General features: G+C 33.7%; 1 protein-coding gene across 14 annotated transcripts in view; it reads right to left on the reverse strand.

Moving 5' to 3' along the window:
• Positions 1-1,736: 1,736 nt before the first annotated feature.
• Positions 1,737-14,928, reverse strand: part of MGAT4C (MGAT4 family member C) — a 693,471-nt gene continuing 680,279 nt past the window's right edge. For 13 of the 14 annotated variants that reach the window (XM_070254603.1, XM_070254602.1, XM_070254597.1 and 10 more), the window contains 3 exons: positions 11,992-12,144; positions 6,784-6,931; positions 1,737-3,772 (listed from right to left, as the gene is read on the reverse strand). In XM_070254603.1, coding sequence (XP_070110704.1) covers positions 2,631-3,772; positions 6,784-6,931; positions 11,992-12,138 — 1,437 coding nt within the window. In that variant the 5' untranslated portion in view covers positions 12,139-12,144 and the 3' untranslated portion in view covers positions 1,737-2,630. Of the gene's footprint in view, positions 3,773-6,783; positions 6,932-11,991; positions 12,145-12,769; positions 12,876-14,928 lie in introns of those variants that run through there. The other variant, XM_070254601.1, reaches the window with a different exon arrangement.

Raw genomic sequence — 14,928 nt, forward strand, 5'->3', positions numbered from 1 at the left:
CTTGAGGAAGATTGCTGCTTAGCTAATATCTGTGCCAATCTTCCTCTATTTTGGTATGTGAGATGCCACCACAGCATGGCTTAAAGAGTGGTGTGACGGTCCACGCCCGGGATCTGAACTGGTGAACCCCAGGCCACCGAAGCAGAGCACATGATCTTACACCACTAAGCTGACCCAGAATTTTTAAATATTGGAAATACAACATTGAACTATGTAAATAATGTCTGGTCAGATTTTCTTTTTGAAAGAGAAAGGGGGTCCCCTTGACCCCTAACAGAGAAGCTTTCTTTGTCAAAGTCTTTTCCTTAAGTTGACCCACAGTCAACCTATAAAGAAAACATAAAGACATTTTTAGGTGATTGGCCAGTTTATTCAAGCCTGGTTTCAGTAGTGAAAGGATCAAATTAAAGATGAAATATGACCTTTTTGGATCATATTTTGCATTTATCATTCTCTCGCAAACATGCAATCTCATTGTCACCCTCAGCAATCTTTCTTGAAGTATTTTTCAGAAGGTGATGTCAGTCGCTGCTCTGTGAAATTGCCCCCAGAAGAATATGTAAAATTTTACAAACATTTCGTGGAGTCTGCCCAGGTCTTGATATTATATGTCTTTGTTGTGTACCTTTTACCATTGAAACCACAGGGAAATAATTGTAATTTCTGAGTTATATGTAGAATACTATACAACTAGCTAGTTAATAAAATGGGTGAGAAAGGCAAGAAAACAGAGTATCTTTGAGTGTCTGGCTAGTAGCCTCCAAATTAAGGTAAAGTTATAAGTTAGTGGCAGTGTTCATCTTTTCTTATCACTTTAAGATTTATAGGTGCCATGACATATTTATATTTATAGGTTCATGTTTTCCCTATCTAACACTATAGCAACTGTGTGCAAAGAAAATACACAGTATCAACAAAAGAAAAATATTTCCCAATTTTTTATCCGAGTTTCTAATTTAATTGATGTGCATAGAGTGAATAAAATACTTCCCAACCTTATTTTGGACTGTAGCGCACCGGTGAGTCCTAAGGATTTTGTTTCAGGATGGAAGGAAGAACAAGAAAAATTCCTCCATCTTTCTCTGTATCACAGGTCTAGTCTTCACACACCCACCCACACATACACACACATATATACACACACACACGAATATTCATCTACATAAACATGTATTTGAGTCTTTCCATAAACACACCTGAAGTACTCTTCACTTCTCTTCATAACAAATCCCTTCGTCTTTACTGTTTGTCAAAAAATAGAAAGGATGAGACAAGCTCAGGACATTCTGAAAAACCAATGTCTTTAGGGTGCACTATGGTGCCCTGAATTGCTTTAACAGATACATAGTGTAGACACAATTGTCCAGTCCCTTACAGTGATATTTGTCAAGTTTGCTTATCAATTGGATGCATATGCCACAACAGCATCATTTAGGACACTTTAGAATTGTTCCAAAGAATGATAATATGACTTATGGAAGAATTGTATCAGCTGTTTTCAGACAGCGTAACTTGTTATCTGAGACTCAGGTAGCAGGGAACAGAAGGCATAAATTACGTAAGGAGCAATCTCTAGATGAGGGAAAGAGCATTGTCTGGGTATCCGAACATCTGATCTCTCATTCTGGCTTTGCTATGAACTAGCTCTGAGCGTAGAAAAGTCAACCGATTTTTATGCTTCTTACTCCTCTCCTTTATAAGATGTCCATTTAAACTCCAAAAAAGTATATGATAAATCACAATGATTTCAATCACATAAATTTTAATACAAAATGTATAAAACCAATTTCAAAATTTTCTGCATATACTGAAAATGTTTGTAAGAATGAACTAACTATAGGCCTTCTCAAATTTCTTCTATTAAATGCAGGTACCCAATGTAACCTGAAAATATCGAGCATAACTATTCTCATTTGCAAAAGGGAAACTAGAAAAAGACTGCTTCCCACAGAAAATTTATTAACAATAGGTGCTCAATTAAATGTTTTTATACAATGAACAATGTCCCCTTTCATATAAATAATCAAGGGAGAGAGTTTTTGTCTTCTTTGCCTTTCCATCACCCAACCTAAACACAAAATTCTGTTGTAAAGACATCACTTCCATGAGGAAGTATCCATTACAGATGTATAGAAGTCTATGGAAACCTAAGTTTACAAGAGAAAAACAGATTATCATTCTAACCAACTGCATATTCACGCAGATGCTTAATAAAAGCTACCTGATGATATAATGAAATCAATTCTTGAGGAAGTGTATATAGTTGGCAACTATTTTTCAAGACTTACCATCCAACAAACTAAATGTTTTCATTTTCAATCCTTCATCTTACCTTTTTAACATTCAGCAGAAATTTTAAAACTAATATGATAACATTAAAAAGTATAAATGAAAGTAGTATTAACTATGGACTGATACTCAACTTCAGAAGTTAAAATAAATACAAGTGTGTAGTAGAGTAAAATTATATTGACAATGTGTAAATCAAAACTGCCGAGACCATTGACTTTTCTTTTAAAATATCCCATCCATTGCTTTCCCTCCCAAGGACAAAGGCAGCAAAAGAGGAAGGGAGCAAACAAGGAAACAGGAAGACCTGCTTCAGGAATTGGACACATTGGTTTAATCAGCTAAGAAGTCCAAATGCTAATACTCCTAATAATCAGCCATTCCTTTTGTGTTTTGGTAACGTAAATCCTTATGCAGTGTATATCAAATGGAATTTTTTGATTCATATCTGACATTTCAAAGTTTCCATTTTTGAATTCCCCTAGTCTTACATAAGTAACACATTGTCTAATTCTTTTGAAACGTACGACATTTTCCCCAACATCTAGGGCTCCATGATGTAAAATGTCATTTTGCCGATCTTCTGTTCCAGTAGTCACTTTAATTTTTTTAATTACAATTGGATTTTCAAATACAATCACAAAGATGTCTCCTGTTGAAGGTGGTTTCCCCCAAAAGTACTCATCAACACTGCTATACGCCTTGCTTGCTTCATAACTTTCAAAAACATTCATGTTGGTATATAGGCTTGCAGGAGGGTTATCAGGGATGTCAAATGACTCCTCTTCAAAATCATCATCCTTCAGCTTATTCTCAGCCCCTTTATATGATGAATAATAACCCATGTGCTGAAAGAGAGATGGTTTAAAACGGATCACATTTTTCTGAGCCAACAGATCCCGGAAATGAGTCAGCAGCCAATCACAAGGCATTTCTTGATAAAACATTAATAAAAAATGTGCCAAACGTGGGAGGTCATGAGAATGGTAAAGTTTTCCAATGTAGCCAAGCTTAGAGAATTCAAGAGTTACCCAGTAAGTTCCTTCTAGAGATGTAATGACTTTCTTGATGGCAGTTAAGAAGTTTTTTGAACATCGAACATCGTCTTCAAGCATTACATAATAGTCTGAAGTATTGGCACAAAAATTAAGCAGAAACGCATAGTCTACATTTTGCTTGGAACGAAATCTGACTCTATCTTCTGGATCATTGTAATTTCTTTTAAGGCCATCCAGGATTGGGTAATACTCCTCTGGAGCATGTATAACTATTAATCTTCCTGCAATAATATGGTGGGCAAATTTCTGTGTAATATCCTGAACCATGACCTCACGCCAGGATGAATTAAACTCTGCCAGATGAACCACCACTGAAATCTCCTTCAGCTCTTCATAGCTGGATTGCTCAAAAATTGACCTGATTGTCTCAAGTAAATAGTTTCCTTTTTTTCGTTTTACTGACGAAAGTCCAATTGTAAGAAACCCTGAGCAAAAGAATTCAGAAGAAAGACAAGTTAAATGTGAGATAGGTTTTGAATAACGTAGAAAAAGGAAAAAAAAAAAAAAAAAGATATTTTCCCCTTAGGCCTGCTACTAAATGAAGTAAACCTAGTGAGGATTATGTATAGAACATTTTGTGATTAAAGTGTTATGCTAAATATATAAAGGCTGTACTACTTTATATATAATTGACATTTTCTATGAAAAAAATTGCATTTTAAGCACAATGATATATGAACTCTATTACAGTAAACATTTGCTTATGAAATTAAAAATATAGTTTAAAGCGTTCTGCAGCTTAATGTTCTCATATATGCCCATTATAGAAAATAGAGAGATATTTAGAGAACATCCATGCTATTTTTTTAAAAACCTGCAAAAGGAGAAGGGAATTCGCAGTTAAAGATGACAAATTCTTTTCAGATGATGAAAAAGAAAATTAAGGGTAACATTCTTTTAATCATCTTTAAATTTTTCTTAGAAAACATGTCATATATTTTCATTTTTCTTTGATCACTGTCATCTTGTAACAGAAGAATTCATAGCTGGACTTCACAGTTTTATTTTGAAATTCATCTAAATGTTAATTAGAATGCAAACGGCATCATAAGCTATTTTTGAAAAACTGCATTATTTTTCAAGTATATGGTACACTGTTCCAAGACATAAATATTACTGTTTTATTTATTTTGAAACACATTTTATAGTAATTTTGTCTGGACAAAGTTTTATTCAGATACTTAAAATCTAAAATTAGAATTGGATATTTTTAGGGAATAAAATAAAACCCTGTGAAATGGCAGTTTGCTTCTGAGAAGTGTTAGATGTCATTCTATTGAAATGTTTCCACTTTTTAAGGCTCTTATTCTCACTATGACTCACCGTTGAATAAAATCTCAGAACCACCATTTGGAAAATAGGGAAATGTTCGTATCCCCCAAGATTACTGTTTTAATACAGACACCTACATGATATGATTTGTGTGGTACTGAATAAGCCCCTTCCAAGAAAAATCTTTTTTACTAGTATGTCAGAGAGGTAGAGATTTACACATTTTGTTTAAATGCTTGGGCTTACAATGTTGACTTCTACTCAAAAACTAATACGTTACCTGGTACCATTAAACTCCAGCCACCAGCCTTCATTAATGCTCAATAATGGCCAACACTTCCAGACTACTTTCTACACAAAAGGCAGGAGTCTATGCACTTTACCTGTAATATGCATCTTGAACATTCATAATAGTCTTTGGCATAGCTTTGTGCTTGTCATCATCCCTGCTTTATAGACGAGGAAAGTAAGTCACAGTGAGATCATGAGGTAATTTGTGCAAAGTGTGACACTTCATAACTGGTGGAGTGCCAAAATGGAAGCTGCCCTGCTCTCACCCTGTTTTATATTGTTTGCATTGTTTTATATTGCCTCTTCAGGGTAAAGCAATTGGCATTTGTGCAAATATGCATTAGTAAACTTAGCATGGAAAGGGGGCATTAGTAATGTTTGAATAAAGGCAGTGTAACAGATGGAGATTAAAAAATAGTGGCAGTTTTATGCAATTAGAAGGAAGTTTAAGAACATAGACATTTGAAATGGTAGAATGAAAGAAAAAAAAAGATTTAATGAAAGCTGAATTAACTAAGTTAAAATTTCCTCAACCTAGTGATCACAAACTCACTTGCATAAACACTCCCAGCAGGGAACTCAATTTTGTGGTGTCCACACAATTTATTAAGAAATTCGTGGAGTTGTTTGGAGGGTGAAAGGGGTAAAGGGGCACATATGTATGGTGATGGGTTAAAACTGGACTATTGCTGGTGAACATGATGCATTCTACACAGAAATTGAAATATAATAATATATATCTGAAATTTATACGTTAATCAATATGATCCCAGCAAAATAAAAAAAAAGGGAAAAAAATATAATGTTGAAGAAAAAGAGGAAAAAGGAAATTCATGATATCACTGCACTTGGTTGATTTTAAAATTCATATATTTCACATAAAAATACTTTAAAATCAGGTTGCATATTACAATTGATGGCATCTTACAATTAAAACTGATAATGCTTATACTTTCTTAGTGCTACATTAATTCGATCGTGACACTTTCTATACTCCATGGAGTCTTGAAATCCATGAAATGTAGTATGTTACTTCTTGGATCTAAACCGCCAGTGATGGGTTGAATAGTTTCCTCCAAAAAGTCATGTCTATCTGGAACCTCAGAATGGGATCTTATTTGGAAATAGAATATTTCCAGATGTAATTAGTTAAGAATCTTGAGATTAAATCCTATTGGATTTAGAGAGGATCCTAAATTCAATAACTGGAGTCCTTGTAAAGAAGAGGAGAGGACACAGGGAGACATGGGGAAGAAGGACACATCAAGATGGAGGAAGAGACTGGAGTTATGATGCCACCAACCAAGGAATGCTAAGAGCTACCAGAAGCTGGAAGAGGCAGGGAAGAATTCTCCTCTAGAACTTTTGGAGGGAGTGTGGGGCTACCCAGCACCTTGATTTCGGACTTCTGGCTCCAGAAATGTGAGAGAATAAATTTCTGCTGTTTCAAACCAGATAGTTTGTTATAGCACCTTAAGGAACTAATACAATGACTTTCACTATTTCAAAACTGGTAGCAAGTCATAAAAACCAAATTATTAGAGTTAGAAAATGTATCAAGATGGGAACAGTTATTTTTAAAAGCTAACTTTTAAAATTTAAAACAAATTGATTTTTCTTTGTCTCTCTATACAGTTCTACAGAAAACTGCTAAAAAGATCATACTACAAATAGGCATTTTAATTTTTTTTATTAATGGAATTGGATCAATGAGTAACTGCAATTTACGAAGAGACATTGAAATATTTCCCAAAGAATATATTACACTGGTAAAGCCTAGAAACTTTTATTGCTATAAAAATGAAGCAAATTATCATTATTTTAAAACAATATATTTTACACATTCTTGATTTACAAGTGTAAAGATACTTACGTTTTCTTTGTAAAGGCGTGGCAGCTAAGTAGCGATAGGTGACATTGATGGTTCCTGAGAAATTTGATAAATCTTTGAAAGTATGCACATAGCGTTCTGAGTTCAGTTGATGGGTGGATGTTTCCCTTCCAAATTGTTTGTCTCCTTCCTGAATGCCAAGGAGGAGGCAGAGAAAATAAATAAATAACAACTGGTCACAGCTTAAATAAAGTTTCTCCTTATGCAGTAAATATATGGGGCTGATATGTAATATGGGTGTTATATAAATCTCAGTCACTGGGACCACATGCTGTCAATCATTATCTCTCCCCTGAATGTCTACCTGGAGTCTCTACCCTCTTCCACTCTATAGTAGACTTACATTTGCTTTTCTATCGCATACATTAGTAATGGCATCCTCTGGATAAAAAGTCTCTACATGAAGACTCCCACTGCCTTCATGTTAAAATTCAAATGCTTTACAATAATTCAAGGATCTTAAAATTTGACACTAATCTGTTTTAAAGCTCCATGTAAAGCTAATTGCCACTAAATTCCCCATTTTTGAGTCATATTAAGTATTTACTCTTCTTCCAGCACTGTCAAATAAAAGACCACACGTTATTTCCATGAGTGGGAAACTTTAGGAATGATTAGAAAGTATGCAGCAGTGGACATAAGAGTTGTATTTTGGATAATTCATTAATCAAGATGCTTTATTCAGTCTCTTACATGACCGCTAGAATCGAAGGCTGTTGGGAATGGACAGCCATGGTCCTTGTGACGTGGCAGTTTTTTCCAAGGTCTTTGAGGTAGCTCCATTAAGATACATTTGTACCAAGTAAAGGAAATGTCTTCAGACCTTGCACAAGTCTTTCCCTTGAGACGTGTGCTTGTGTGTATGTGTGTGTGGTATTCTGTTGGAAATGAAGTCTGGTCCTTTTTATATTTAGGATCCTTTAAACTATTTGGTAACAGACTTACATCATTCAATCTTCAGGTAGGTTTATATCCAAGAAAACATATTCATATTCAGCTTAAAATATATTCTATTAACCATTAGTTGCTTCCTTTTTTCTCCCATCTCTAAGTCCAATTGTAGATTTTGATTATTTAATCACCATTTGATGAAGTTCTATTGGCTATACATTATCAGCAAAATGATGACTTTCTTGGCTTTTGTATATGGTTTACTACCATTAATAGGATATGTTTGGGGAAATGTAATTAAAAAGAAATGTTTCTTTTTTGGCAAAGTGTCTACTGTACTCTGTGGTGTTACATGGGTCTATTTCTGCTATTCAGCATAGAATGGCAGGTCAGGCATGTGTAAGCCATTAAGACTATAGAGAAAGTGAAGATATTAAATAAGTTTGGTCATCATATTATTTGGATGTGGTCAGTAAAACTTTAATTAAACTCCTGCTCTAAAAAATTAGAATTCAAATACAAGTTTTACCTCAATTGAAACAGTCACTACTTCACCTCAAATTCATATGTCAACGGAAGGGGTGACTAACTCAAACTTTTAAATCTATGGCCAAACTGGAATTGTCTTAGAATAAAAACTGAGAATAGTGGCTATGACCGGGAAGAACTTTCAATCTTGTCCTTGCTAAATCAAGATTCATTCTGAATATCTTTTCTGTGTGTTCAATTATGTTTATGAACCTATATTTGGCCTTTAACACTGTATTTCTATATTTTATACTGCCTTGATAATTTGGACAAAGAAAATACACTTTAGTCTTTTATAAGATTTATAATGGATTGGCCATCTGTAAGTTATAGACTTTCAAAATATATGAAATTAAATCTTGGGTGCTAGATTTCTTATAAATATGCTAATTGAATATCCATTGAGTTTTGATTATTTAAAATTTTTCACACAGAAATATTTTCATCTTTGTCTTTCTGAAAACTTATAAAACATCATTAAAGTTTTAAAATAAACAAATTTAGGATTACCAAAAGTAACCAGGGATTCAGTTTAGCCTCAACTATTTTAATAGGAATATAACAGTGTCCATAATCAATAGCGTCTAAAAGAAATACCCATAAAAATCACAGTAGTCACAACTCTGAATTCATTTTACCATTCTGTTCTTATGTGATGTCACAATCTAACAGAAGTGAAGGATATTGAATATTTCTTTAAGAATTCTTTCTTGAACATGTAAAAATCCAGACCTTTTCTGTGATAAGATAGTGTACATTCATCCTGATTGAAGGATATAATAGAATATAAAATGAAACGTAACTTATATGAAAGCACTTTATTAAATTCTCAAGAACAAGTTTCTTTACACATTTCAGAATAAATAAATAATGTGGCTTTCACCTGACGCAGCCTTGTTGGCTGCTTTCCAGAGGCATCTACCTGAACAGCCAGGCTCTCCCTGGATACCTTCTTTCTGTAGCTACTATGCTGTAGTGTATTTCTCAGTAACAAGACAAAGCTTTATGACAATCATTTTCTGGATGGGAATGCAATTCAACAGACTAGCTACAGACTAAATATATACTCTAGTGGCTACTTTGAAGATGCTCGCAGCTGAGAGGCTAAGTTGATTGGGCATGCAGCGTCTCTTCTACTTAGCTTTCCTTGTAATACTATTTGTCTCTTACACTGAGCTCAGCTTCCTTTCTCACTGAAAGGCACATATGCCCCTAACATGTAAGCAACAGACTGAACTGTTACATGCGCAGGATTTCAGGCCACCAGTGGATTTTCTTGCAAAAAGGAGCAGAATAGAATGTGCTAAGTAATTCCAGAGACCTTACAACTTCTAATTGTTTACCTGATTTCTCTGAATTATGACTACTACTTCCCCCTGAAATAAGCAAGACAGAAAAAGAAAGACGCACTAATGTGCATGCTTAGAAAATTTCAGGCAGTGTGGCATTCTGGAGTCCCAAAAGAAAATCAAGTCAGATAACTTTATGAAAAATGAAATAAACACAGATAAAAGGGTCAAAAAGTGGGAAGTACTTAAAAGAAATTGCATTATATCCTAGTAGGGGGCCAGTTTTCCATAGATATTAAACATTTTTAGAACAACAAGCTTAATGTAATTTTACATTAACGATCTGAAGAAAGTTTCAAATCTTTATACGTATTAAGCTTTGGGATAAAATTTAGCTCAATACGCAATTTAGGTAGAAAACATCATTTAGTATATAGTGAAAAATTAAGCTGGTAAAAATACTGTCATTGAATTTTCAATAAGTGAGGGTGCTTGTATTTAACAATCATTTTAACCCACTTTTTCCGACTTAATAAAATTATTTAAAAATAATTTCAATTTTTAAAGCTAAGATGCAACCTCTTCTCTGCACCTAGGCTAACTTGCAAATTTGAGTAGTTATATGGCTAATGTAGCCAGAAAAAATTTCACTGAGAAAGTACTCTTTAGTTAGAGCTACTTCATTAAATCATAACTTTTATTAGGTGGCTAGGATCAATGTTTAGATAGGAACGTGTAAAAATTTACAAAACAAAGCAATAGCATTTCAGCTTCTTATGGATATATACTCTACTACTCCTTACACTTTTTATAGTGAATTTGGAGAGGTTCTATTCCAAAAAAATATAAGGAGGTTTGTTGCGTACAATGATCTTTTGTCCGTTTAAAGTGAAACATTGAAACTGCACTTAAAAGTGTTTCATAAATGCAGCAAGTCATTGAATTCACAAGCATCCTGCCAATAACATGTTTTTGATTTACAAGCTTTGATTTACTTCTACCAGTAGACACAGATGTAAGAAATAAATTTTTATTACAAAATTAAATCATTACTCAAGAGCTTCTCTAGTGAATTTATGATCTTTAATTCTATCAAGAAAAAGATAGCTGGATCACATGGGCCTTGCTCTATCATCCTTAAATCCAATAAACCTAATAATCAGGTTAAAAAAAATCCAAAGTGCATATCACTAGTAAGCTTCTCCAGTTTGCGACTAAATCCAGTTTACCTAAATCATGCCTAGTCAAATTTCATTAGTTTGTTGTAATTTCAACCATTGTGAATTGACTATGGATAGGAGAATGAAGTGTCCACCATATTAAGACCTATACTTGAAGGTAAATGGCCCAGGTAGAGTCAAGATCTAGGAATCTGGCAGGATTCCACCATCAAAAAACAACGCTAAAGGAAGCAAGATGCTTTACAGAAGACCTCCTACAAGGATCTGTACCAACTAAGATGATATGGTAGGTTCATAGGCTACAGAATAGAATCTGACAAATAGTGGATAGTTAACAAACCATGGGAAATGCTCTCTGTGGTTATTGTCAGATTCTTTCTTGCTAAGACATTAATTGAAACTTTCAGCATGCTTGCCTGATGGAAAGTATTCAGTCCTCTTTGTAACCAAAGGTTTTGATTTTCTGAAATATGGGAACAGGAGTAATACAAAGATTAGGATTTTTCCGGATATCTTAAGCTCAATTCAGATAGAAAAAGTGAATAAGCAATAATGTCCATATTATTCCCATCCGACATAAAATGATGTGATAATTATAACAACAACAATAAATAATAGAAACAAATTGAGTTCTCAGAATTAGCCAGAATATGCCATTTTATTTATTTCCACAATTCACTTAAAAATTCATTTGTATATTGTATACTAATTTTATCTTTTTTAAACTACTGGTTTTCACATTAATATCTTTAGTTCTTGAGGTTCTATATTACTTTTCAGTGAATATAGATATATAACATGGTGGCCATTTAGGACAATAAAAATCGAAACAAGATGTCACACTTTGCAATAAAATATTCCTTCTTAATAAAATAAATAGCACAATTAGGATAACTAATTAGACAATGGGATTTTAAAAATTTTGATGATAATACAGGAAAGTAGAGAAAGTAAGGAGTAATATGTTAAGCATAGTTTGTTTATTCTATATATTTCAAATTCAGGCTCAAAAATTGTAATGGTTCTATATAATATTAATTGGGCATAATGATGATAGCTAACTTATTTGTAATTAAATGTATTAAGTATTAAAGAAAATATTGCAAAATAAATCAAAACAATTGTAATGTTAGTAAGATGTAATTAACACAAAAGGTAGCTAGATAGAAAATCAACGTTAGAATTTTGCTCAAGCTAAGGCTATCGCAACAGCCTGGGATTGAAGTGAGGTTACAAGTGGACTAAGTCTAGTTTGACTTAGGTCTTATCTGAACAAAAAATAATCATTCTCCCAAACTCACCAGCACGTAGCTATCTTCAATGTACAAGTTCATAAATAGAAGGAAAATGACAAGAACTCCCAAGAAAGACACTGTAGAACGTTTTCGCAGGCATCTCATTTTATCCAGTGTCTCAAAAATATATTTCATTTGATGAAATTTAAACATTCTTTCCTGTGGAAAAGAGGCACAGAATTACTAACAATTAATTTTGGATGCAAATATTTCCTCATCATATATATCAAAAGCTTCACCCTTCGAATGTTTTAACGAAAATTGTTTGCAACTTCATACATAAGGTTGGCACAGATTATTAATAGATTAACAACAGGTCAGTGCAGTGATTTGTATTGATGTGCAGTAAATCAAAATGAAAAGCAAGTCTCAAGGTTATTTCCGAACAAATACACATCAGTAACAATAACATAATAAAAAATAATCCTTTGATGAGAAACATAATAAAAATAAAAGAGAAAAACAAACATTGAGATAACATCTACCTACCCATATTATAATGTAACAAAAATGAGAGAAACTGAAAGTATGGGTCTAATACTGATCCCACACTAGGTGCTTTGAAAAGAGCTCCAGGGAGGGAATTTGGGTGAAAGAAAGAGAAGTCACATAGGAAGTCAAAGTTTTGGAGATAAGTCCAGACATATTCAAGAATTTCTGAGTTATAATTGCTTTGCTTATTTTTCTAATTATTCTTGTTAATCAGAGTAAATCCTGGAGTAGCATATTCACATTGCCTTATTTGATCTACTGACTGTAAGTGTGGCTGTTTATAATAACTCACGGACAGCAAAAAGGCAAGATTAGTGAAGAACTACTTTTTTCCCATTTCATTCTTCTATATTTGTGATATCCTCCAGGCACAGATTCATTTAGATTACTGATTGTTCCTTAAAAAAATAAAAACATAGCTGAAATGACCAAAAGACTAGTTAAATCATATTTGTCTAAAATCAAGTATAGTCTGGAAATTGTGCCACCTTGAGTTCTGTACTGGGTCTCTCCAGATTCAGCTTTAGAATATGTATTTTTGTGCTTAAATTGCTTCAGGAAGTGAAAAAGTCTTGGACCCCAAAGTCTTAGAACAATGTCTAGGACATGGCTGGCAAAAAATGTCTCTTCAATGAATTAATGCAATAAAGAATTTATGAATCCTTATAAATTATAGGAAAGAATATTAGGAACAGGGAGAAAGTCTTAACAAAGGCAGAGAATGGAAGAATTCTTAAAAGATATATTCTAAGAATTATTGTCTACTGGCATAAAAACAAACACGTAGATCAATGAAATAGAATAGAGAGCCCAGAAATAAATTCATGCATATATGGTTGATTAATCTATGACAAGGGAAGCAGCAATATATAACGGGGAAAAGACGGTCTCTTCAAAAAATGGTGTTGGGATAACTGGACAACTACACGCAAAAGAATGAACATGGACCACTATCTTACATCATACACAAAAATAAATTCAAAATGGATTAAAGACTTAAATGTAAGACCTGAAACCATAAAACTTCTGGAAGAAAACATAGGCAGTCAGTTCTTTGACATCGATCTCAGCAATATTGTTTTGGACTAGTCTCCTCAGACAAGGGCAACAAAAGCAAAAACAGACAAATGGAATTACATCAAACTGAAGAGCTTTTCAAAGCAAAGAAAACCATCAACAAAACAAAAACGCAACTGGGGCTGGCCTGGTGGCACAGCAGTTAAGTTCATGTGCTCTGCTTTGGCAGCCTGGGCTTCACTGGTTCAGATCCCAGGCACAGACCTATGCACTGCTTATTAAGCCATGCTGTGGCAGGCGTCCCACATATAAAGCAGAGGAAGATGGGCACAGATCTTAGTTCAGGGCCAATCTTCCTCAGCTAAAAGAGGAAGATTGGTGGCAGATGTTAGCTGAGGACTAATCTTCCTCAAAATAAAATAAAAGAAAAAAAAAGGTAACCTACTGAATGGGAGAAGATATTTGAAAATCATACATCTGATAAGGGGGTTGATAACCAAAATACATAAAGAACTTATACAAGTTAATACAAAAACAAAAACCTGAGTAAAAAATGGACAGAGGACTTGAATAGATGTTTTTCCAAGGAAGACATACCGTCAGCCAAGATGCACATGAAAAGATGCTTAATATCACTAATCATCAGGGAAACGTAAATCAAAACCATAATGAGATACCACTTCACAGCTGTTATAATGGCTATTACCAAAAAGACAGAAAATAACAAGAGTTGGAGAGGATGTGGAGAAAAGGAAACCCTCGTACACTGTTGGGGATATAAATTGATGCAGCCACTTTGGAAAACAGTATGGAAAATCCTCAAAAATTAAAAATAGAACTACCATGCAACCCAGCAATCCCACCTATGGATATTTATCTGAAGAAAATGAAAACACTAATTCAAAGAGGCATATACACTCTTATGTTCATTGTAGCATTATATATGAAAGCCAAGATATGGAAGCAAACTAAATGTCCATCATTAGATGAATGGATAAAGAAGTAAGATATATATATCTCACATCATATTTATATATATATGTGTGCGTGTGTGTGTATATATATATATATAAAACATATACAATGGAATATTACTCAGCCATAAAAAAGAATGAAATCTTGTCATTTGCAACAACATGGAGGGACTTAGAGAGTATTATGGTAAGTGAAATAAGTCAGCCAGAGAAAGACAAATACTGCATAGTTTAACTTATATGTGGAATCTAAAAACCAAAACAAACAAACAAAACAAAAACAGACTCATAAACACAGAGAACAGGCAGAAGGGAGAGCGTTGGGGGAGTGTGCCAAACAGGTGAAAGGGATTAAGAGGTACAAACACCCAGTTATAAAAGTAATAAACCATAGCAATGTAATGTACACATAGGGAATATGGTCAATGATATTTTAATAATTTTGTATGGTAACAGATAA

Source organism: Equus caballus, chromosome 28 (assembly GCF_041296265.1).
Source record: "Equus caballus isolate H_3958 breed thoroughbred chromosome 28, TB-T2T, whole genome shotgun sequence".
Lineage (NCBI taxonomy): Eukaryota > Metazoa > Chordata > Mammalia > Perissodactyla > Equidae > Equus > Equus caballus.